At 38.2% G+C, this 26480-nt stretch overlaps 1 protein-coding gene across 4 annotated transcripts in view; it reads right to left on the bottom strand.

The window, feature by feature from the left end:
• The window catches only part of KCNMA1 (potassium large conductance calcium-activated channel, subfamily M, alpha member 1), a 513257-nt gene that overhangs the window by 59950 nt on the left and 426827 nt on the right, over positions 1-26480 (bottom strand). For 3 of the 4 annotated variants that reach the window (XM_009328723.1, XM_009328725.1, XM_009328724.1), the window contains one exon: positions 8068-8161. In XM_009328723.1, the coding sequence (XP_009326998.1) occupies positions 8068-8161 (94 nt within the window). Of the gene's footprint in view, positions 1-8067; positions 8178-12819; positions 12891-26480 lie in introns of all 4 variants that reach the window. The other variant, XM_009328726.1, reaches the window with a different exon arrangement.

Here is a 26480-nt window from a genome sequence, read left to right as displayed (position 1 = left end):
CATGCTTGAGTCACATTGGCAGGTTACTGTGGAAATGCTTGTATTAGTGCCGCAGTTGTTATGTTCTCCAGGGCTGTAAAGTCATCGGCTTAAAAAATTAAAATTAGAGGAAGAAACCGCCTTCTACCAATTAAAATCCATAGTGGTTTTTTTAATCGAGATGTTGGCTTTTATAGCTTGCAATGACCAAAGCATTTGGTCATTCCAGCTAGGAAAAGAAAGGCATGTGTAACATGCATGGGAGAAAAGGAGCAAAAGTTAATCTTCCCTCATCCATAACCCCAGTTTAAAAATAGCTTCTCTGGTTCTTATGGCAGACATTACATACGCATGACTTAAAATGAAGAGCAAAATACCATCTTTTCAAGGTTTTGAAAAGCATATAATGCCACTTATGATCAATTAAACTTGAAAACGATGCTAAATGCCATGCTACAGCTGCAACCCCAAAAAGCCTGCCTGGAAGACAACGGCCTAAAGCAAAACCCTAAATCCCACTTCCAACAAACCTATTGCGAGGAAGCCAACATGACATGTTCAAGAGCACTGCTTTTCTAGCACACATTTATAACTACTGCAGACTTATTTACTTGGAGTTTTTGAGTCTGGAACTTCTGAGTAATGACTGGGGACGGAGAGAACTGAAAAGACCATTCGAGGCCAAATGGCTGCCTCAATAAGTGACTATTGTTTAGCATATCCTTGGATTCTGTCACCTTTGTCTTAACCCTCTTGCTATCATTCATATGCAAATTTGAGCATTAATTGATCTGCAGTGGAACTGCTCAGTACGTTGAGCACTGGGAAGGAGAATACTATATGACCAGTAAGGACCCTGGTATTGTTTGAAAATAAACTGTCATCTGTTAGTCTTTGCACATCAGGAAAACAATGTCTTGGCTACTTTTTATTCTGCCCTACAATAAAATTCTCCTTATATAAAATCAATGGCAAAACACCCCTGGGAACAACACAACTCCTCTTCAACTTGTGTTTGTTAAAGTCTGCAGTTAGGCCTTTCTCAGGTAGATATACTATATCTGGGTTTTGCCCACAAAAAGTCTACTGCTCGAGATTCGGGGCCTTGAAAGTCACCTTGTGTGCGGGCCAGGACTTTTGACTTTTCCTCCCTGCCTTTGGATGTGGATGTGTGTTTGCGCGTGTATGCACACACACATACTTGATTTTAGGAGGAAGGAGTGGGTTTGCTGAAGGTAAGATAGGAACTGAAGACACGCTAGAGAATGCCTCATGCTTTTGAAATTTCTCCTACAACTACCCTAACAAATTGTGGCAATTAACATGCTGTTAGTGTTAGATGTATGCAGCCAGTGCAGGTGCTAATAATTGAAAAAGCATTTAGAGCTTTTACACCCTGGCTGAATATTTCATGATGTGCTGCATGTTTCCCTATTTACTCAGTGGGCCTCTGTCACTTCAATCTTCTCTGACTGCTTTGACTGGTGCTATAAAGCTCAACCAAGATAGAGTGACGGCTTGTCACAGGCAAACTCCACTGACTCCGGCAGCTCGCTGGGACTAGCTGTGAAGGTTGTCACGACATTCTGATGGAATTCAGCAAATGTTTTGTGACTAATACAGCCAACATTTGTCGGCTACCATTAGCCGTTCCCTGTGACCCTCTGCAGTCTGTGTGGATGGCATTAAGTTGTAATGAGAATTTGTTGCCTGTGTGTGTTACGCTAATGACACTCTCTTACCGATCTTTCCTTTCACAGGTTAATCAGCAATGAAATTTGTAAGGATTCAATGCCCAGATGCACGGGGCTTTAGAGAAGAAAACCCAGTGCGACAAGAGAAAGAAAACCTGCAGTTTACTGTTAAATGCTTTCATTGTCATATTCAGAAGCTATCCTAATATTGGCTACAATCTCACACTGCCTGACGTTTTCCCTAAATCTACAAAGAAGAATATCTCTAACACAGTGGTTGGTACCTAGTGCCCTGTGCAAGCTTATGGGCTGAATTACAGTGCGAAGAATACTAACAATTCTCCTTCCTTTCCTCTCTCTCTGACCAGATGTTGCTGAAGTTCTTTTTATCCTCAGAAGCCTTGCTGAAGAGTTCACGTTAATTTATCAAGACTACTAAGGACACTGATATAGAGCTGTTTACTGTAAGACTCTTGCTCATTAATGTATCTTGATACCTCAGGACGTGCTCAGAATATGCTTCTGAAGTACGACTCCTCTCACATAGAAAAGTAACAAAATAGTTAACTTTTAGACTTTTACATGAGTGATTTAATGAGGGGGAGACAAGGCACAAAGCCAATGTATCTTCTGGTTTTAATATTTCCCATTTATATCTACTCAAGCTACAGCATTAGCAATCTTTGAGTGGCAGGAGAATGTACCTGACAAAATAGTATTTCATTTGTAAAAAAATAAACCCACAGTTAAGTGGCATCATAAAATATAGGGGTGGTTTTTGCAACTTAAATGAAGTGTGTAGCCTTTATACCTTACAATAAAAGCTACCACTTTCACAAGGCAAAGTTTATAAGAAAACGTTATTTTCTTTAAAGCCAGTTTAAAGCTAAAGAGTTTTTTCTTTCCATTGCCTTGGTCTGAGTGGATCTTCTGTTACCCTGAACTCCATAAAAAAGCCTGTTGATTTTTTCTGCTGGAAAATTCTCCTTTTCTTTCCCGACACTGTGCTCTCATCTCAAAAACCCTTTTGCAAGATTTCACAGTACTCTCAAAAAAAATCTGATACTGTTCTTATTCCTGTGGTTTACAGCACAACTACCAACGGCAGCAACAGTCAGAGGGCTAACATATACCACCTGCTATCATTCAAACCTTTTCATTCTATAACCTTGTTAAAAACAGGTCTAAGACAACACAGTGATTACTGAGCTACTCCTGTCGGTTGTAGTGAACTTGTAAAACAGAATCAGGACGTGAAATGTGCTGTTAAATACCTGCTGTGTCGCAGCTTAGTTATCATTGCATATTAGCACTGCATAAAGTCAGCCTTGTAAATCCTTAACAAAGGACGTAAATTTTAGAGAACATGATGGAAATCTCCAAGGCTGAGGGACATAAATATAAACCATTATTATGGTTACTCAGTGAGCTTTCACCTCTTCAAAGCTTACCTTCATGCCTGGTTTAGGGGAGTCATGGAAAATGATCACATTGAACTTATTTTACCAGTTTTTGCTTGAGAAATTTTCCCCTCTAGACCTCCCATCACTTTTTTTGGTTCCTATGAGAAAGCTCACAGTTTCAGCTCATGGGAGGGCAGCACTACGATGGCAGGGGCGATACAAATTAATCCTGCGTGGCACTAGCAGAAATGTGTGTGTACATTTGAGCTGTATGTAGCTGGGTTTGCGGATGAGAAGATAAATGTGCACAGCCATTGTTCATATACTTAGAATATTATAGCCAACTTCAGCAAAAAAGACAGGCCGTTTCCCCCTCAACTTCGGATAAATAATCTCATCAGGTTTCCGGAAACGCATGCCAAAAAGCTCACTTTTTTTCCGTGTCACTTAGCTGGGTCTTGACAGTCTCTGAGCAAGTTTTATCGTTTGCTTGGGAATTATTTTAGATCCTTGATCAAGAAAAATCCTCAGGCTTATGAAATTCTCCTTGGCAACACGCCGAAAACCCAGTGTCCTCTGATGCCTCTGATTCTTATGTGATCAGGGACACTAATGATAATGACCCTTTGCTGAGTATGCTACTTGTCTAGAGGCCTATGTCAACTACACCACCACATTCAGAGTGGACAGGGACAAACTATTTGTTTGCTCTTCAGGCCCCTTGGGCCCTGTCATATGCTATTTGTTCTTGCATTAAGAGGTAGTTTGACTCAGCTGGGCTGACATTTCCTTCAAGTCAGTGTATTCCACTCATGCAGTAGCAGCTACCAAAGCATTAAGCGTGGACTCGAGCCCCAGCAACAATCCTTTTAAGTGGCTTTTTTGATTCATATCCAGGGCTTTTCACATTTTTACTGGTCATTCTGGAATCCAAAATGACACTTTTTTTTAAAACTAGGTTTGCTATTTGATATTCGGGCGACATAGCCTCCTCATATTTAACATGGCTGTTCATCAATAACATGCATCAAAACCTGTGACTGTGAGATGATGAACAGGTGACTTGATATCGCTGCACGACACCAGAGGGATCAAATGATTCTACTTTTCTTCTCTGTCTCCTGAAGAAGGAGACCTGATATGCGATTACTCTGCTACTCACAGCTTTCCTTTCTTTTCCTTCTACTTCCTGTTTTAATTTTACTTTTTATTGGAATAGGATTTCTTTGCATTCACATCTCCACAGGAGAAGCATCCGTTTTTTCCTGTTGGAGATTAAGTTACTTTTAAATAATACCCACGTTCTTGTGGGTTTAATGGGACAGACTTCTCTTGATGTAAAACAGATAGAAACAGCCATGACAATGCAGAATATTTTTCTAGTTAATTTGCATTTGTAGCTATAGTTGGAATTTGAAGGATTTGTTTCTGATTAGATTCTTCCTGTGTTGCATCAGTGTGATTCTGCTCATGTCGTTTGATGTGATGCAGGATTCAGTTAGAACGGTGACTTTCTAAATGTGAATCTAGACCGTTTGTGATGTATACAAAGAACATTTGTATGCCTACCATCTATTTATTTCAGCTAGTAATTTATTGGCACTTAGAGACAATAACATCAAAAAGATGACACTGAAAAGATGCCTTCAATCTATCTATCCGGATCATATTTGGTAATACAGCTTTCTACTTATGTGTGAGTAAATCTCAAAAATTCCCATTTTCGGAGCAGGTCTAAATAAGCACCTGTCAGACCTCTTGTCATGATGTCCCAGGGAATCCCTGTGATACAGCTTCTGTCCTCTGTTCTACTCCAGTGACAGCAGAAGTCATAAAGTTTTATCTCATGGCATAATACCCTCTTCCCTGATTTGCCCCAGCCACTGTGGAAATCTGAAATCTACGCAGCATTTTCAACGTTATCTTAACTGTAGGGCTGCTCAGAAAGTGACTCGAACGTCACGACTCTGATTACAATTTATAAATGAACTTTTCACATATTCCTCCTTTACATGCTCCAGACTTCTTGTCCTCCAGGCCCCCTCTAGATCCAGGACTGTAGCTGAGGAAAAGTCTGCAAAGTAGCCAGCTGTTTCTGTGGGCGGGACAGGGGTGAAGCTGGCTTTGAAAAGGAGCTTTTAAAGTAAATTTAGGAAAAATATTGCAAAGATCAATATCAGCTACAGACATGACAGTGCTTTAGCTGATTTACCCCTTGTGTACTTTTAGCTGACATACACTAAAGATTTCTGGGCAGGAAAGCAAGTACCTGTCACGTTAGCTAATTTATGAGGATACAAAATAGCAGATAATACAGCCCACCTTTGTTTATCGGAAAGGAGAAAAGCGTTTGGCCGTTACACACAAAGCTTAACAGTTCTCTTCTGATTCAATCCACTTTCTCTTATTTAGCACCTTGAACCAAAGTTAAGTCGGTGTAGATAAAGGGTAAGACAAAGAGGCCATTGGGTCTGGGGAGAGGCCGAGGGTGCCAACACAGGGCTGGTGAATAAATTTAGCAGCAAGGGAGAAGAGGAGGAAAACAATGTCTGGATTTGGAAGCCTGGCAAGTTCTCCACTCGCCGCTCGACCTGTATTTAGCAATTCTGATGCGCTACTGAGCAGACAGCTCAGGCTCAGGACGACTACTCTCCCTCAGTCCCTCTTCAGCAGGCAATGAAAGCAGGCTCCACTTTGAAAATCTTCCCCCATCATGCAAACTGACACAGGCATGCTTTTCAAAAACCCACAGCCAATCTGTTGATCATTACTTATTTACAAAGGCCTTCGGGCAGAAAGTCCTGTAAAAACCATACTTGATACGGTATACACTAGCTTTTTCTGCTTGTGGAAAAAAGTACCCCTAAGGCTACCTCAAACCATCACTTTCTATTGCACATAAAATGTACCGTGTAACACTAAAGTATTTAATATATATGGTATAATATATCTACAGGAAAGGCATTTGTGTAGAAGTATGTTACCCTGTATTTGGTAATTTGATGTTTTGCTGAAGGCTATGACTTGAAAAAGCCTGCACCTAGTACAGAGGACCTGTCATCTCAGTACCCAAGAGCCAATAGAATAAAGAAGTACCCTTAAGCAGCAAAACTTTGACACAGCTTTGAAGCATATGAAAACAGTGTAACTCCCCAGAATTATTATTACTCAAGATCAAAGAAATGAGGCATACTTTACATAGCAAACAGGGACAGTGTGCTCAGCTCCAAATGTTTCAGCTCTTTCTCTCTCTCTCCCTCTCTTTCTTTTCATTTCTACTTCCCCAAAATTAGTGAGGGGGGGGGAATCTCCCACGTGTTTAAAACTTTAAGTGGTTAAAACTATTAGCACCAGATAAGAAGACCGTCCAAAGGTAAGTAAATTGAAAATGATGTAGCATGACAACTGGCATCATAAAAATGAGAAGCTTGCCAGTATGTTCATTTTATTCTTCCTCATAAACTGTAAACAAGCATGTAAATCAGTGTCATATGGGCAAGGCTGAGCTAACAGGAAGGCAGAGAACTTTTAATGACACATTTAACAGAAATAGATGGTCAATAGGAAAAAAAAGCCACAGCTGGATGCATTTTCCTCTGTGAATCAATCTCACTTTTGGTTCTGTAGTCTAAACAGAGATGAAGACAACTTGTAGAAGTTACGTCCTTGAATATGCCCTATATTGCAGTAACAATAAACAAATATGGATGCTTCTGTAACTGGCCAAACAAAATTCCAGTCTACTGACTGAAATACAAAGAGGAATATTACCTAGCTGTATCCAGAATTGTTAAAGGAGCAAAATCATTGTCAACAATAAAAGCTACGAGTGATTTTATATATGGAAAAAACTATATATTTGTATTCATTTTTTTCACTTAACCTCTGTGACTGCAGAGCAGTTACAGTTATACATACACCCAAACCCCCAAACTGCACGAATGTGTCTGTTTATATATGTAAATAAGTTTACATTTTTCTGTGTGCGTGTATATATATATGCAGTGGAAAATCTCTGCTATGGTATTTAGTTCTGGATACAATTATGGACTGAGGTTCTAGCCTGGCTACTTTAGATATGCAAAACCAGAGCAGGAACAGTCTCCTTGTAGAAAACTCCACGTCCGCTATCTGATCCTGTTCTGACTGACTTGAGCAGGCAAAAGGTGATGCACGGTGAGACAGAATGCAAATGCCGTATTATCTTAATAGATTCCAATTTCTTGTTGCAGTTCCAGTTTTAACAAATCTCTTAGAGGTAATTTGTCCTACGGAAGGAAACTACATAGTTACGCAAAGGCGGACCGCTGTAAAATAATGTACACATAGCAACAGGGGAAAAATATCACTAACAAGATGATGTTTTCATCACCTGCTTTCAGAGTATATACTACCCTTTTAAAAAATCCCTGTATTCCATAATTAATGTGCTTTTAGCCTGAGTAAATCTGCATTAGTTTTGAACTTTGCTTTGGCAAGTACATAGATTATTAGACTTTTTTATCAGTCCAAATCAATTAACAGAAATTTGATTTCAATCGACAGGATAAAAGGAAGGTAATATTCAGGTTCATTTTTGATTGTGATGATACATCTCACATATGGCCTTAAGTACAGAAAACAGTACTCAGAGGGAATCCAACAAAAAGAGAATTGCCTGAGGCAAACTAACCACATGAGTTCCCCTGATTGGTTAGTGCTATCATTAGTGCCACTGCTGTTTAAGAACTACACACGGACAGGACAGGGTGACAGCTAAGACTTTAAAGCCTATGTATTTTTCAAACAGCTTTTCAAACTGTTTTTCATGACAGAATTTTTTTCAGCTCTATCATTAACTGCTGACAAGCTGACAGAATAAATACTTCAGCCTTTCAGAAACCATCTAACAATCTTTTTTTTCCACCCCTCCCCTTATTTTTGATGTGGGGGGAGGAGAAGAGGAAGGAAGGGAGAAAGGAGATGAAGATATGAGTTTCTTACAGTCTTACCTCATCAGTTTGGGTGAGGAGTTGGGTGAATTTCGCATGCCTCCATTTCGCTGCTTTTTTTTGGGTGATAGTGTCGACGGCTGCTCATCTTCAACTGGAAATATAAGGAACTCATGAGATTAAGTACTGCTCTAAGTGCAATACGAAATACAAGTGAAGTAGCAAAGAACACACACTCTATGTCCATTCACGCACTGATACTTCATTGCTAACATAGGCCCAACAGTAATAAAAATCAAATACATGTTAGTCGAAGAGATTGGTTTGAAGGAGAAGCAGGGAAGAATACCAGGGTTTTGAACACAGGCGTTCAAATTGGTTTCATACTTCAAAAACAGAGTGGGGGGGGAACCACATTCGGGTTATTCTTAGAGTTATTTTCAGTTAATCTGCGCTACAGAAAAGTAGAATTAGTGCTCTGCTATATTCCCAGAAAGATAAAGTACTATTTGCAATACCAACATAACAGCTGCCAGCCTGCTTTTGCTAATGAACTAGACACCAGTTGGTTCTTGCTCCTCACATGCCAAACAACAGAGTCTTCATGAAGAGATGTAAAATATTCAATGCCTTGATGTTCAATGATTCAGTTAGTCGGGAACGTGAACGCAGCCTGCCATTGTGCACAGATCTCCAGCACAAGTCAGACCTCATCGCTCTACCCTTCTCACAAAAGGGAGTTTTAACAGGAGTGAACAGAATGAGGTTGAATGGAAGTGGGGAGACAATACCTGTATAACAGAGGATGCATGTGTTATGCAATCTTTTAATGAGGATGAGGTGCACTTTCAATGACAGCTCGATTTCCAGATGTAAAATCACTTACGGTTTTGCCAATCGTCAACTACTCTTGGATAACCTATGTCACAATACGTATTGCTTAAACAAGTGCAGCTTCCTAATAACTCATCTAGAAGAATTAACCATCATCATTACTGTTTCAAGATTGTTACTGCACTTGATAATCTGCGCATAAGGTTTACATGTGCTATCAAAGGGAATTATCTTATGCCTGCTTTCTCAAATTCACACTAATGCTGAATTATTCTAATATAAAAAAGGAAAAATACACTTTTTTCCCCATCCTACTGTTAACTGAAAAACGAACTAGAAGATAATATAACTGATGCCTAGGAAGCTGTTACTTTAAAGCTAAAAGGAAAGAGATTAGTAGTAGTAGTAGTAGCAGCAGCAGCAGCAGCAGCTATATTAAAAGAGCTTAATACACATTAGCAGTGCACAAGCAGAGGCTGGGAAAAAAAATTCTTTTCGCAATGAGCTACGTAGGAACAACAAAACCTGGATATATGTCACGTGCCCTAGACTTAACTGGGAAGAAATTAAGCAATATCCTTCTGCTATAACCCTCTTCTGACACTATTTTCTTACAGACTGCATTCTAGCCTGTCATGTCTGTCTGTTTGCCCAAGTCTGCTACGGAACTTCATTTTGCCTTGGTCAGGACCGAAGGACTGGGACCTGAAAAGACAGATGTCCTGTCTTTTTAAAGGAGCTGGCATCACCTAACACATCAAGGGAATCAAAACAAAAGAAAGCACTGCAAAAGAAAAACCAAAAAAAAAGAAAAAAAAAAGCTAACCCCCAAACAAATGCCCCAAAGAGTGGTGTAAAAGGTAATACCTAGATCAGAGCAATGACTGTCTAATAGTGATTTATTTAGCTAAGCTTTTTTTTCTTCTTGGGCAGCATCCCCAAAGACAAAGCCATTCCCTTATCATTTGACTTTTCTTCTTTTCCAAGTCAGAGTCCTATAGTAGAAATGCTTACTGACGATTAGTCAAGTACCATTCTTTGTTTGGCTGAGAGATAAATAAGCCCATAGAAAATTCTCAGAAATATACAAGTTGAAATTTTCTTTCTGTGACAGTTTGTTCGGATTAAACGAGATCACTTCAGCATGTAGCTATTTGTAACATGAAGTGAATATGCACAGAATTATTTTGTTAGAATATCTTTCTATTTCTGATGATAACAAAGTGCAAGTACTTGTGCATTTCAGAACACCCTCTACAAATCGCTCTCTTGGAAATGGCCTAGTCTTGTTTTAAACTTGTCTATCAAAAAGTTATTCACATGCTATTCCACACAGACAATAGGTTGCTTTCAAGATATACACTGTGCTCTCTTGTTCTTTATGGGATATAAATATTCAGTTCCAGTCTGATGAATCCACCACTTAAAAGATCAAAGGAACAAGAACCATGCAAAATGTTCCTTCCAGAAACCAGCAAAACTGATACGTTTTGCTCTCTTGGTAGTAAAAATTCTGAATTTCACTTAATTTAATCTGCCAGCATGGGGCTACAGAACGTTTGTCAAGAGATTCAGTATTGCACCATCAGTGTATTGTTATACTATTTTAACAGTTTAAGGAAGATACATAGCCATCAGGACCATGTGCAAAATCTTACATTAACACAAGTCAACTGTAGATCATATTATAGCTGGAAATATTGCTATGAACAATAGAAAACTATTAAAAAAGAGTACTTTTCCAAGTTTTTGGCTAGCTAATAAGACTCCTGTCTGATCCTTTCAAATACTGAAAGTTAGTAAAATAAGGATCTTTTGTACTACATGGTCCAACATTTCTGTTCTCCAGTGCTGCCAGGTGATGCTACCCTGCTGTCCAATTAAAGATCTTTTGTACTATATGGTCCATCATTTGTGTTCTCCGGTGCTGCCAGGTGATGCTACCCTGCTGTCCAAAGTCTTACTAGTCATCATCCAGAATAACCATTTCTAGAACTAGATTTCTAGCAGTCTGCAGTTATTTTTGGTACTGCATCTACAATAAATAAGCTCCCTCTTTGGATATGAGCTTGTCATATTCAAACTGTGTTACTGTCACCAATTCCCTGGAAAGTCCAAGGTTAATGTGGCTCACTAGTTAATACCTATTAGCAAAGCCTTCTGAGGGATCTCAATTTGTTGCTAAAGCAATGCCTTGCTTAAGCAAGGAAGCCATTTATTCTCATTGCAGCAATGAAAGGTGATCTATCTTAATCATACCACATCCAAACAAGAGTTTGTTTTTCAGTGAAATCCCTGCGCAGAGTTTACAGGGCGTCTGCCGTTTAAAAACGCAGCTGCGTAAGAATGGGGGAAAGGAATCCATGAAACTGAAATATGTGGATGGTATATAATGGACACCATTACCTATGGCTTGGTTCCCAAAAATGTTGCAATGGTAACTCACGAGTGGCTTCTTAGTAGGAAGTAGGATATAAAACATTTTTAATTATTATCCTTCAGATACTCTTATCAATTTCCTGCATATTTAAAGAAATAGATCTAGCAAAATTTTTAGTAAAGCCATAAAATATCATTTTAGTTTCATGGTTCCTGTGTCTGCATTAATTTAAAAGGGAGTCTTAAATTTGCTTGTTCTTACGAAAGACAACCGTATTTGAATAATGGGCTGTGATATATGACAACTCAACTCTGATGTTGTATGTTTGACCTAGCGCTTTTGTTAATGAGAATGTGTCCCCATTTTTAGTATTTTTGATGTCTTCGTGCTACAGGATTTGTATTAAAATACAGTCATATTATATTATGCAGACTTCCTTTACAAGCTTTCATGAAAATTGCAACTAAGTTCAAGAATTGGACACAGAATTTTATAGAATCGGAACTCAATCCAGCCTCTGAGTTCTACTAAAATTCAAGAGCTTGTTTGCACATCCCTAAGTATAACACTTAATGTGCTGTTGTAACAACCCAGTGCTCACTTGTCTAATAGGCAGAGAATCTAACAGTTTTGCAGTTCAGGAAGACTCAGTGCTAGAAAAATGTCAGGCAAGTCTAATGAGGCTTCAGATGCTCCGGTTTATGCTGGAGTTTAAATTAAAGTTACACCGATGTTTTAACATGTTTGCTTATTCTTGAGTAAAGAGGATTCATTATTTCAATGACATAACCTCCAGACAATGTTCCATGAATTGATTTAAGATGTGCTGGTAATTTTAACAGCCTTAATGTGGAGCTGAACATCTGTAACAATATATTACTTGACTTTTATCCTCATTTCATTTTTTAAGCAAAATAAAGGGAATGTCTTTCAGAAACAGTAGACAAGTTCATAACTTTTTTCTTTGTTATTTTGTTACTATTTTTTAAATAAATCTGTCTCCTTCACTGCCTCTCCCAGGTCACTAGCAGAACAGTTTACAGACACTGTCTCTTAGACCCCAAAAAGAGCTGGAATTTGAAATAACATCTGTGTTACTGAACATCACACGAACTGGAATACCTGGTAAACTCATTCTGCCTAGCATGTAAAAGCTTCAGAGCGAATAAACCATATGAAAGGTAAAGCACAAACCACCCAGAAACATTAGTTGACTAGCTATCTTGATTAACTTATTAATCACCACATCTGGAGAAACCCACATCTGTAAGCACTTAACAGAGCATTAGTAATGTCATAGTCGCATTGAAAACAGACTGCCAAACCATGCACAAACCGATCGGTATTGCCTTATGCATCCAACTACGGGGCTACCTACGGAGATCTTGGTTCAACCCAGGCTTTTGGGAGTGGTAGCGGTATTTTACAGGCAAGCTGAGAGCCCTTTGCAATCTACAGTACGTAGATTTTCCTTGTTCAACAGAACTCAATAAGTTAAGGTGCAGCAGCGAGGGGTTGTTGGGTAGGAAGAGGCTCCCTTTACGGTTATTAACAAGTGGAACAGGTTCCGGGATTCCTTCAGTGGACTTGGCACCAACCAATGCATTAGTAGTTGCATTCTTGAATTGATACGAACATTTTGGGTAACTTGATCTAGCTGCATTCTTTACTTCTAAATAATAAGAAAAAATTTAAATTAATGTCTTTGTATGAAAAACTATTTCAAACCACAGGCATGAATCAATTTTGATATTATATGGAATTACAGACTCTAAAGCTTAAAGTATCAGTTTCTACAGCTGAAATAAAGGTTTATACCTGCAGCTTTCTTAAGGTTTTTTTCTAAAAATGGCTTTTTATAAAAGAATTCTTATAAAAGGATTATTCTACAATATTATCATCTTTAAGCAATAATCCCATCCTAGGGTAAGTGTGTCTGAGGCAACGCTTATTTCCCACATGTTGATAAAAGCTTTGAGATTTACTAGCTGTGGAAGATGTTTATTCCTTTGGATCTACGGAAAATGATAGGGGAGGTAGAGCACTCTGCTGCTATTAAAATAAATAAGGAATAATAGAAAAAAGTAAGGTCAACACTTCAAAATTGTGCAAGCATACTTATGGAATTAAACTGATGTTTAGGAACCTACATAAAAGTTGCTGGGTGTTCAGAAGTGCTGAATACTGTAAATTTCAGGAGGTCATACATTGCACCTCTGAAAAGAAAGTTAATAAATTTAGTTTCCTGAATATGGCTTTAGCTTGAAACTGTGATTCTTAGTCTTCCATTTCTAATATATCAAAGCTAATTAAACAAAAACCCCAAATTAATACCTCTAGCAAATGCCATCCCCTGTAAAAGACAATAATAAAATGTTTTTCTGGTAAAAATATGCAGTAATGATCTTCTCCTAATGCTTGTTTCATTCTGATTGAGTATATTACAGAGAAGAAGGTATATTACTGAGCCACTAAGATCTTATATTCTGTTATGTATTATGGGGTGAGGAGGTTAGGTAGGGAGTAGTTTATGGACTGATAATCTGGCAGCATTATTTCCATATGTTTCAATTGCCTCAAAGTTTCCAAGAACTTCGAGTAGACAGTAGCTCAAAATTGTTTGAGGAGGTCGGCAAGTTTTTGGCATCTTTGTCTAGTTTACCATCAGCTAGAAACACTAGCTGGTAACGGGAAAGATATGTAAAGAGCATCCACATGCTGGCCATTTGCGTTCAAGCACAAAATCTGCCTCTCTCACAGAAAAAGGTGATTATATGTGAATTACCAGAGTCATTTGAATGCACTTTTTAACAAGGTTCAACTATTTGGTGACAAAGTATCCGTTCCCATTCAATGATCTCTGAACTGATGGCTTGCTGCTATTCTGACTTAGGTGGATAGAAAAATCAGTGAAAACAGAACTAGAGTCTAACTCACAACGTTATTCTGCTCTTTGCTAATAGTAGTAACATTTAAAGTATAATGATAATAATGCATACTCATGAGAGCTCACACAGATTTTAAATCATTGCAGAATAGCACAGATCTTTGATTAGCAAAACCGCCACAAAAAATGCTGTGTCTCATATTGGATACACTACTTGAAAATTATCAATCTTACCTCGGAGTTACCGGGTTTTTGTCAAATCTTGTACTTCTATCTTTGATATTCCTCCAGTGAACCAATTTTCAGATGATAAAATGTATCTTCAGAGACCTATCTCCCTACAGAAGTCACTGGTCAAGCATGTATTTGAACACTTTGAAATGCATCAATTCGGTTCTATTTTTAAACTACAGACAGTAATAGTGGAAATAATCTTTATAAATACACATGCCTGCATCAAAGTGTCTTCACATACAATGGTAGAAAAAAACCAAAACCTATTAATAATGCTTATCCACGCTCCAATCAAGTTGTTTAAGAAACATCATAATCTTTTTGGAGTCTCTTCTGGAGTTCAGTAAGCGATGGTTTCAGATACCAGACCTGACTATTAAGCACTAAACTTCCACAACAGTGTATGTCTTATGGCATATTCCATGCAGCTATAAGCAAGCTTTCCCAAGATTTTGTACTTGCAGTGGCACAGCATGAGCCAGAACTAAAATACCTTGTCTTTCGGTACAGCTTAATAGCTTGAGCTTGGCATCATATTTAATAGCATCACATGATCTTGTTCAGCATGAAGGCAGACTGAGCTGCTTCAAACATATCCTACTTCCACTCATTTCCAACAGTGTGGATATGGTACTACCACTGAAAAGCAAAACATTAAACAATGGCAGATATTGTCAAATTATTCCAGATTTAAAAGTTCTACCAGTTTCATCCCATGACTTCTAACCTCCTGCCTCTGACCAGACCTCAGCTGCTTCAGATGAAAATGGAAGAAGCCCCACAGTGGATGATTAGGAAATACCTTGTTCATAGGACAAGTTTCTTTCTGATGGCTCATGTCTTTTTACTCAATCTCGAAAAGCAAAGATTACAGTATAATATCTGAATAACCTAACTTTGGTAGAGATAATTATCCCTTTCTCCATTCCTCTAATACAATTATATATTTTTTACCCTAGAATAGTAAACCTGGTTATTGTTAGTCTAAATAGCCTGTCCAGTTGTACATGTGCACTGTGCCACAGACGCAAGCACACGTGGAACTACCTGTGCAAGCGCAGAGGTGCAATTTTGAACGCAAGATATTACTGTGCTTTCAGATCACGCAGTATTGCACAACTAGGTGAGAAATACAGGCCAACACTGTCACTTCTGCAGATCCATACTATAATGTGCAGAACCTAAAACGCTTATGTTTTTTATAGCATCCTGTTGTTCAGCAAAAGCAGTTTCTTTTTATTAATAATTTCTTAAAAAGCTGATTGGGTGCTTGCACCACTGCGTGGGCTGATTTCCATAGAAAACGTATTTGGGAAACAAAGATTGCTGTTAATTATATGGAACTAAATACATCCTTACATAGTGCCACTGCCTCACTAGGTTTGGCAACCAAACTGTCTGGATTGGGGTAATTTGTTGTACCACTGTGCAATGTTAAACCACAACCTCCAAATCCACAAGGGTTCTCTTCCAAGCATGTGATGAGTTTAGAACCAGCGTGTCTACTTAGACAGAACTATTTTCTAGTCCTAGTTAGATTAGTTTCTCTTTGTCTAATATGACATATGCCTTTATTTTCAATGCAAATGGTCACAGGACGAGTGTGCCGCCTGCATCGTTTATTCTGCCAAAGTTCATTAGAACTGTTCAGGACGCTTGTCATGTATCCACAAGGCATTATTATTGTTAACTAAGAACAGAGGTACTTCCCGGTCATTTTGAGAGTAAATTTTGAATAGCTTTTTGAAAATGGCAAACAATAAGGAAGTGGATAAGAGTAGAGTAAGAGTAAGAAATTCCATGGTTTCTGTAGTATTTCCTAATTGCACCCTGGGTGAACACTACCTGCTTTTGGTAAATGCTGTACAGAACCTGCCCGAGAAACCTGTCAACATTAGACAGATAAAAAATGCCTATAAAATGTGAGATATTAATGTGATTTATGTAAAGGTATTTTGAAGCTGCATACATTCCTATTCCTTCCCCCCACCCTCAAGAACTCCCTTTCAAGCTCAGTGAATATACACTTGCCTACAGACTGCATTAGGGAATCATGCCTGTTTCTATTTCTATACATTTTATTTATTATAATGAAGATAATTTGAAATGCAATCTGAAACTCCCCAAACATTTTTAAAACAACCAATGTAGTTAATCTAATGCCTATGGCAATCTCTATTTATTCTTTGTGAGCGTACACTTTCCACAACTTAAAACTGGGCTGAGCTTTAATTTAAATGTAACAAGGCAGAATACCAGTACAGTGCTTTCAACAAAATGGCTGAAACTGGCTTCAGCATGATTTGCCTGGAAGGGACGATGAAAATGTGTTTTAAAGGAGAAAAAATATCCTGACCAAAACCAGACATTCTAAACAACCACCACCGATACCCACTGCTCCTTTCCTCCCCCATCTCTATCAGCTGCTAGGCTTTCAGCACCGTTTTTCGCCAGACACTAGCACAGTGTTTTCCTTCATAGTCAGCCATCAGCCAGAGCTGTCACTTGCAGATACTTCATTTTTGTTTCAGTCTAATTCATACTGCACCCCCTTAATCTCTGCAGTGAGTAATGCCATGTCACTGTGCAGATACGCCAGATCCAGCACTAGAAGTACAGAGAGTGTTTTTAACAGTTAAACTGTCTTGGTTTGAAAAAATATTTCATTTTTTTCTCCCCCCAACTTAACCATTCTCTTTCTCCTAAGCATCTTCCCAGCTGAACTCCAAAGGAGCAATCACTGTTCTGCAACCTGGCACGTCTTCGATAAAGCTCAGCTCCATCGTGGTGGGTGAAGACGAGCTGCAGCTCCGTATTACTAAATGCAAATAATCAATATGTTGATTGAGCTTTTGGCTACCAGAGTTCTTTTGATGGGAGTGACAGTGAGCATGACTTCCCTCTTTCAATGACAAGCCTGTTTAGACTTTGCTACCTACCACTTTGTGAATCAGGCAACTGAAAATACCCACAGCAATTCCTCCAAACTGTCAGCTATTGCTGTGATTCCACCCAGCACCCCCTGTACAAGACAACAGATTAACCATTAGGCTAGATATGTTGAAAATATACAGCTTCAACCTTTCCCCAGCTAGCTCAGAGCGATGTATAGATGATTATTTCAACCGTCAGCTGCCGCATAGACTTAAACCCCTGCACAATAACTCCTGGATTCATCTGCCCCTTGTCAAACTTGCACAGCTTTAGTTTGAGCATACGTAGTGTGGCAGTTTCACTGCGGATCTAGAATAATCCAGACGGCTGCTGTCTCTTTGTTAACAGGAAGCTAAACTGATGAGTTTGTAATGCATTTCTTATCAAAGGTAGTTTCAGTAAAGAAAATGTGCCCAATCAGTTGGGGTTGGAATTTAGCATAGTATCAAAATGTGGTTTAATCAGAACATTTGTTATTTGTTGGGAAAAAAATATTATCCATCCCCTTTAAAAATCACTTTATTTATTTTATAAATTTATAATTATTACTTGATTTTTTGGTGGTAACAGATGTAATGAAATCATTGACTAGAAACTACAATGCAGTGGTGCTTGGTGAGATACAAGCATGTTAATTTTAGAAACTGCAGAGCAGTGTTTGCTTGGTGTCTGAAATGGTAATTTAAATGAAACAGGGTTGCTGTTTTGGTTTCTATGTGCATTACAAACTCAGGGAAACGCATTTCATTGCTTTCTTTTATACAAAGAGAAACAGATACGCTGCGTATCTCTACGTACTAGTACCATTAGAAAAGCAGGTGAGGCTCCCTGGCTTTTAGTTGCAGTGCGTGCCACCTGAAGCAAATAAGAAAACATCAAGATCCGAGAATGTCAAGAATGCATCATCTCGGAACATTTTACAAATACTGAACGGTGCTTACATGAGACATTCTCTTTGAAACAGTGCGGTCCAAGAAACATCTTTTTTTCTTTTTTTCTTCCCCCCCTTTCTGTCCCAGGCTTGCACCTTTTGGCTAAAGGTATATAAAACTGAACAACAAATGCATTGCTCTACTTTTTTTTTTTCCTATTGACATCCAACGCTTAAATTCTATATTAATAATACACAGTCTTCCAGTCTTCATTCTCCTCACACATGAAGGATGGAAACTCAGCTACAGATATATTCCTCACCTTTGCTTTTCCCTGAATGCTGTAAAAAGACAGTTAATAGAAAATGTGGAATGTTGCTAGGCTGGACCCTGTTATGTATTCTAGACGGCTGCTCTGATATTCTGTGAAACCATGATAAACTTTAAGTTCCTGAGCTTTTAGGGTTACACGTGTATATAGAATGAAAGATAGACTGCAAAGGTGTTTGGAAACCCAGCAAACTTTTAACTTGAATCTTCCGGCGAAAAAAGTCCAGGGTATGGTTTTACACTACTTTAATTTATTTTTAGGGGTAGAGCAACCCCCTAAGGTTACTTTAGAACTTTGACTTTTTTCCTTTGCTCCTCCAGTTTAATTCAAGAGCATAACTATGACGAATGCTTTCCAGAGATACCAGTTGCTATCAGTTCTCTCTTACTAGGACTTCAGCAAGCGAAGAAGTGGTTTAAGGCTGTTCAAATTGTGGTTGATCTAAAGTGCATTGAAGTCAGAAAAAACACTTAACACTGACTTCGGTGGACTTTAGATCAGGAGCTGTTTGTATCTCATGCTTCAAGGTGCAAGCTGCTAAAACGGGGCAGGAAGAAAGCCTTCCCATATATACAGAATTTCACGATTGGCTTGGGCAATTTAGAGAAGAAAGGCTTCAGATTTCATGGACTTGGTTTCTTGTTCCTACACAGAAGTATATACACAATGTGACACTTTGTACGCAACAGCCATCTTCCCTTTCCCCTGACAAATGTGCACAGCAGAAAAAAAGCTACTTTATTTAATTTCTAATCAAATCCTAATTTATATTTAGACTAAGTCATAGGTCCATTGAACCTTGAACATCTTTTCTGATTCAGATTTTAGTATTCCCTCATACATTTTTCTTGATTTTTAGTCTCCATTCTCCATTGCCTTCTCAATGTATGATTCACTCTGTATTTGTTTATTCAAGACATTATATTGTTATTGGAAACCTGTCAAATGAAAAGTTATAAAAAAAGCATCAGTGGACTTTTTTTTTCCCCTGTCCATTTAATTGTCCAATTGACTTCTCCACATGTTGCACCCCTACAGAATACTATTTGGGTAAAGTAAAGTTTATTTTGGGAAAGAGTGAAGAAATTGAAATGTGTCTAAATTGTAGAAGTTAAACCAGAACGTGGTCTGTGTTCATGGGGGTCTGTTCTCCAGACAAACATCAAAGTGAAGGGAATTGACTTTGTCTTTTGAGAGTGCATTTTGGAGAACAAGGAAACTCAAAGTCTCTCATCAGGTATGGCGAGTGTAAATATTCTCCGAGCTAAATCTTAAATTCTGTTATTTCATCACGACAAGCTGTTCTACTATCTGAACACTGAGGAGGAGAAACAGCAAAACGTTACCCCTCTGTGTCAGAAAAGAGCTGTTCAGACCCTGTGCGTCCTACTGTGTCACAAGCAGCTATGAACTCTAATTTTAGAGCTCCAGCTGCTGCGTCTGGCAGAAGCAAAGTACAAAAGGATTGCTCAAAGCCACATGCTAACTTTTTAATAGACTACCTGATGATCCCATGGCTACAAACAGAAGACTGGGAATGTCTTGACTGGGAATTTAGTTCTACCACTGATCTGTTACACAGCCTTGGGTTGCTCACTTGCAGTCAATTCCCTTTTACCGGAGTTCCTTACTGATAGCTCTTGCTAAGACTCAAGTGACTAAATTATCTGAAAATGTTGCTCATAATCACTAATTTTCTCAGATCTACCAGGAATAAGATGGTGAGATCGCTATTGCTGTTTGGAAAGTACATTGGGAATACATTCCATAAAAACATACCACATGCATATGTGATGAGTAAATTGTTATTACAGTGTTTTGGGTTTTTTTTTAATTAGACATGGAAGCGTCTCTCTTTAACATCAAATAACTGTAACATCTTTTATATTTCTATGTTTCTTTTTTCTTTCCTTAAAAAAATACACTGTCTATTAAAGGACACCAATTTGACAGTTCCCCAAGGCATGACATGTAAAGCCAAAAGGCGTATCTTTGGGGGATTCTTTAAGAGTAGCATCACACAGCAAATCGTAGAATTTCCACACCCATAATTCTAAATTCAGTGCATTGTCATAGACTATCCTTGTCTCAAAACACAGCAATCCAAAGTGTATTGTCCTTTGTCCTATTGCCTCAGAGAGGATTTTGACACCAACTGTAAGGGACGCGGAGGGAGAAGTTGCAGCACTAGCGAGGGCAGACTGCAGTTACGTAGTTCTGTCAAACTGTAGGAGGAATCGGTCCTGTTTTCACAAAGGAAAGGAAGTTTCCCCTTTGTGACTGAATACGCTCACAGTATGATCAGTCACTGCTAAACCCAGTGAAGTTCTCTATGTGGACAAAAAATAAGCTCCTATCAAAAAAAAAAAAATTAAAATAAAAATTTGAAAGGCCACTCCCCATTGTGCCTATGAACAGTTTGCTGTTTACTCTCCCTCAGCTCCATTAAATTCAGTGGGAAAATATACGATGCCTAGAAGTAACTAAGGGCAAAAGTAAACACCGGAGTCCTTGGTGGTTGCTCTGCTTCTTGGGATTAGAAATCTTGCATTTACTGCATAGATTGTGTTCCTCAGGAAGAGTGAATATTTCAGTGCATAGGAAAGGGATAGTTATATGCCCACTTCTTTGGAGCAGGACTCCACAAATTTCACCTAGGTCTTGCCGCAACTGTTTCCTTCCGGAGAACATTGGGAACTGCAGATTTCATCCTGCAGAAATCTAATTAGAATTATTACTTTGTTTTCGAGTTCAGAGTGCCAATTTATCTCAACATCTTACAAATACACATTTCCAGTGTAATTCCAGCCTGCATATCCTGAAATTTTAAACTGAAATAACCTTTTCTCTACCCTGCTCATGACAAGTTTAAACATAAATTTGTGAGGAAGGTGTTCTCATTAACATATTTCCTGAAGAAGACGTACTAGGTCCCTGTGTCCATTTCCCTGCCAGTACAGCACTGTTGAGGAAAGAAGAGATTTTTCATAAACTTCTTGTAAATCTAGGGGACTGTATTCTTAACTTCTAAGATTGTTTCCTTTTGAATTCTTCCTTTGCTCCCAGTGAGTTTTCTTACTTCTGAAATGCACAATTTAGAGGACATTGCTCAGTTTGGTTTTTTCCTAGGTGGTTAATAAGCCACCAATAAATTGGATTTTTTTTTTTACTTTTTAAACTTCACTACCGTTGAATTTCTTTTCCCTTTTGGCTGTTGTTTACCTGGGTGTACAAGTGTCTGTGTCTCTGAACAAGAAGAATTGAAATCTTGACATTTAACTCTGGCTTTCTTATCGTCAGTCTTATCCGGCTTGCATCCACATCAGTGGAAAAACTTCCATTTTATTAAATGTTAATAGGATCAGGCTCAGTGATCCCCAGTACTCTTTCAGGTTCAGCTGTAATATTCCTCTGGGATGGAGGTCTTCACACAACTGTTACCTGTGAGGTCATAATATCATTTTCGTATGTAAACTAAGTATAAAATGCTGTGCATGTTTACATACATGCTGGTTTTATATACAAGTGCTTACACTGTATATACCTATTCGGAAACTCTTCTATACAATTAAAACGAGCCATCTGAAACATTAGATTTTTTTTTTTTTTTTTAAATAAAATTGTTTCCTCACAAAAGCAATACATAAAAAAGTTCTTGGAAGCTTTTCAGTCACTGCTTATTTCTAAGCCAGCACCACCACCTGCTGGTAACACGGAGTTTCGAGCCCCAGAGCTGTTTTTCTATCTTCAAGTCTATGCATAAGTATAGAACAGTATTTCTCAGCTGCTCTTATGCACAGAAATGTTATTGCCAGAAGACAGATTTTTAGCACATTGGTTGCAGTTTACCAATACTCTATTACCCGAAGTATTGCTTTCATAAAAGCGGGGAATGTTAATTGTTGACAAACCAATTCTCTTATGCAAGGTACTGTAAGTCACAGGGTAAACATCCAAATTAATCAAATAGATTGAACCTGTTGCATTAAAAAGCCTATTGTAACATGCGCTGGTTTTATCACTTACAGATATACAGTTAAATACACTTCATGATACTAAGAAATCAGTATTTTTTTTTTCTAAGTGCTCCCTGGCTTAGTGAGTTCTACAATGTACTCCATTCTTGTAAAGCTCTGTTTTTCTCTGAGCAAATGTATCCAAAAACCCAATATCACCTGGTAAATATATTAATATAAAAAACAACCAAGATATAAATAACTAAGATTAACTCTATAAAATAATAGCAAAAATAGCGATAGCAAAAATAGAGATGGAATATAATTCATTGCTATGGAAAATTAGGGAAGTATAGCACATAATTTCTAGGTAAACAACAGCAAAACAAAGGAAGTAAAACAACACAATAATCGTAATAATAGGAAAAAAAAAAAGACAGAAATGTGATGTCTACCTCTGACTGTATCTGCAAAAGAACCCGCGAGAGAATTAATACTCACATCTCTGCCAAAGCACACAGTAGCTTGGCGGAAATCGATTGCTATGGGGAAGCAAGGGCTGGCAATTTCATAAGGGTAGAAAATCAAGCATAAGCTAAGAAATCCAGTGGTGATAACTAATAACAACGTTACTTAGTGTTTTGAACTCTAACAGAAAGAGTACTCAAAAGGATGGATGTATTTAGCAAGGACCATATTTTTCGAATAAAACCTAAATAGGATCAAAACACCTCCATACAAAATAAAAAAATTACTATTATAAATTCCCTCTGATTATTTCTCTAATACTCAAAAATACTGATAACACTGAAATACACGCAGTAGTTAGGATTGAGCTACCCAGAATTATTGTAAGAGGGAAATGCATGCCATCTCACATTCACTTCATGTAAGACAAACTATAACGGTATAAAATTATGCAGACTAAGAACTGAGAAAGAAAGCAAATAATACTGAATCTACCAAATTAAACTGATAGCCAGCTTTAAAAATAAAAAAAAAAAAAACGTTTTGTCCCTTTATTATTCACTTTGTTACTAAAGCTACACAGAGATGTCAGGCTTGCTTAGTTCATGACAAGGATCAGGCAGATCACGCAAAGAGATCACAACCCAGGACGAGGAACAGCTTTAGAAAGAAAACTTCATCAAAGGTAAATGCATCGTGCTATGTCCTTTTGGTTTCATTAACCAAACCCTGATGAGAATATGGACATCAGTAGAGAAAGCGAAGGTAGCCCAAGAGCAGCACCCTCCTTGTTAGTACACAACGCACTGAAACAAGAGGAGAGGAAAGAAGGCGATGGAGAATTTTTGAGAGAGGATTGTCAAAGCGTTTAATTAGCCGCTCAGGTTGCTTAGCTATCTCCTTGCAGAATGCTTGGTGTGCTCGGTGTTATACCAGGGAAATCACTTATACTCTGTGAGTACAAAATCAAATACAGATGACGTTCATTTTCAAAGCAGGTAGCATGATAAGGAGGAAAGAAGACTGATTCAAAAAAAAAAAAAGAAAAAGAAAGAAAATTCTGCAGGAAACCACTGAACTGCCAGTATTTCTGCTATAATTATCACACCAATTTCACAATAAAGTCCACAATCACCTGCAGGAGGAGGAACTCTCTCCAACAAAGAGAAAATTGATATGTAAGATTTCATAGGATTTACGGGTCAGTTACTACCCTGAAAGTAACTATATCAACCACAAATGCCACAGGACGTCAATATATTTGGAAATAGTGTTGCTGCCAGATGTTTTGAGAGTCAGATACTGAAAGCATCCAGAAATCCAGTGCTCAGGGGACACTGACAGCTGTCAAGAAAGTCATCTTCCAAAAGCGAATTGCTTGGAGCTCTACCTCTGAGGATTTTATTTTGTTCTGCTTGAGGAGAAAGAAGAGGGCAGACAAAAGACTCATATGCTAAAGGCAGATTAAAAACAAATGCATATTTTGACATATTTTATATTCCTCATGGGCAGAACTCAGGGATACTGCTGAGGAAATCTGTGGGACCCAAGGGACAACTTCAGGATATTTCTTGAGGAGTATGTGGGGCTTGAGTATTGAGGCTGAATATATGAGCCTAAAGATACAATTCTTGCTTTCCCTCAAGCTACAATTTGAGATGCAAAACAAGAGCTTATCTATCTATTTAGCAGGAGAAATCCCAGTAAAACTGTGGATGAATGAGCTGCAACATTCAAAGACTCAGCCAATCAAAAAGACCATTAAAGCTTGATCGGCTACTAGACATGGTAACACTGGAAATCCTGAGTCCAAAAACAGAGTATGCATTTTCGTTCAAGTAGGAGATAGTATTTTCAGGAATTATTCAGAAAAGAAAGAAAGAAAAAAAAAAGTCCCACAGACCATGCGCCATAATAAAAAAGAACATGTGGTGGTGATCACAGGGGAGATCTGAAACAAAAATCAAAATAATTCCATGCTTGAAAGAGGCAAATTTAGGTGTAGGGAGTTCTAAGAACGGCAGAATTATACAATAATGGCATACTGAAGTGCACAGATCAGGCACAGAATTCATACTACATACACCAACACGCAGAAGGATCTGGTGCCAATGGGTTGAAAGAATGCCAGTTCCTGCTCTTGCAGAATTTCAGACTGATGTAATATCAGACAATCTAGACTACGCGATCACAGATGCTTGGCTCGAATCTTCCCCGTCACCGCAAATGGTGTGTTCATTTACTTCTCTCCCAAAAACCAAAGGCTTTTGCTGAGTCATAGAACTCTCTGAAGGGTAAGATGCCTGTAAGTTGGACTCCTTGTATGGAAGGATGCTCTCAAATAGCTAGGATTACATCACTGATTCCAGTCTCTGCAGATCCTTGCATTACGATTATCACCACAGAATCTGTGCTGAGACTGACATCTGTCCCAAATCTACTATTCTCTCATCTTTTCTCCTCGGTCTGAATGAAGACATCAATAAGGTATATCTTGTTACCCAGGGCAGTGACACTCTTGACTAGAAACAATCAAAATATACACAATGAAATGCTTTTTTTATATATATATATTCATTTTTCCTTGGACAATTGTTCTATGGAACACAAGCTCCTGGTGCAAAAAATCCAGCTTTTAAGAACTATGGAAAAATTTCGATCTTTACCAAATGAAAACTGATTTAATTTTCAACAGATTTTTTTGTACATAAAATGAAACAAAAATTACATTTTCATGTCTCAATTTACACAAAATATAATTTAGCAACAATTAAAGTTTAATTTGACTAGTACTCTGAAGATGTGCAATCTCACACAGTAGGATAAATATTTTTCTGTGAGATATCAAAAGCAGTTCTTAGCATCCAAGAGTTAATAAAATGTATTTTGCTATTTTGCTGCTTGCCCTGACATTGGAAAGCTTATTGGCTTTGTTCAGAATGAAGTAAAAAAGCAGTATTTCATGTCAAAAACAAGACAAGATGCAAGAATGGCTATGAGTCCGGTTCCATTATTAGTGAGAAATATTAGCATGTCATCTGAAAATTTGGGAAATGTTTCCCATATGTTGTAAAGGACACTATGTAGTGGAAGCCAGAAAAGTACATCCTGTTCTATTCAGCGGTGCATCTCACTTCTTTTCACCCTTCTGCTGCCTCATCACGTGAATTATATTCATTTTCACACCCTGCGATTCTAAATAAATACTGTATCACTTCCTTGCTGCCACCCATCTTGTGACTGACTGATCACAGAGAACCTGACGGTCCTTCCATGTTTTGGTACATCAGGAATAATTCCAAAGGAGATAAAGAATGAATAAAAAAATCACTGGACAAATGCCTGTTAATGAAACATGCTATCAGTTTGCAACTGTGGATTTTTACCTCATGTTACTCATAGAAACATGGAATGGTTTGGGTTGGAAGGGACCTCTAAAGGTCATCTAATCCAACCCCCCTGTGTGGGCAGGGACATCTTCAAGGTTGCTTGATCATAGAATCATAGAATCATAGAATCATTAAGGTTGGAAGAGACCTCCAAGATCATCGAGTCCAACCGTCAACCCAACACCACC

This window comes from Pygoscelis adeliae, unplaced genomic scaffold (genome assembly GCF_000699105.1).
Source record: "Pygoscelis adeliae isolate BGI_AS28 unplaced genomic scaffold, ASM69910v1 Scaffold16, whole genome shotgun sequence".
Classification (NCBI taxonomy): Eukaryota; Metazoa; Chordata; class Aves; order Sphenisciformes; family Spheniscidae; genus Pygoscelis; species Pygoscelis adeliae.
Note: the sequence above shows the minus strand (reverse complement) of the source record. Positions and strands in the feature narration are given on the sequence as shown.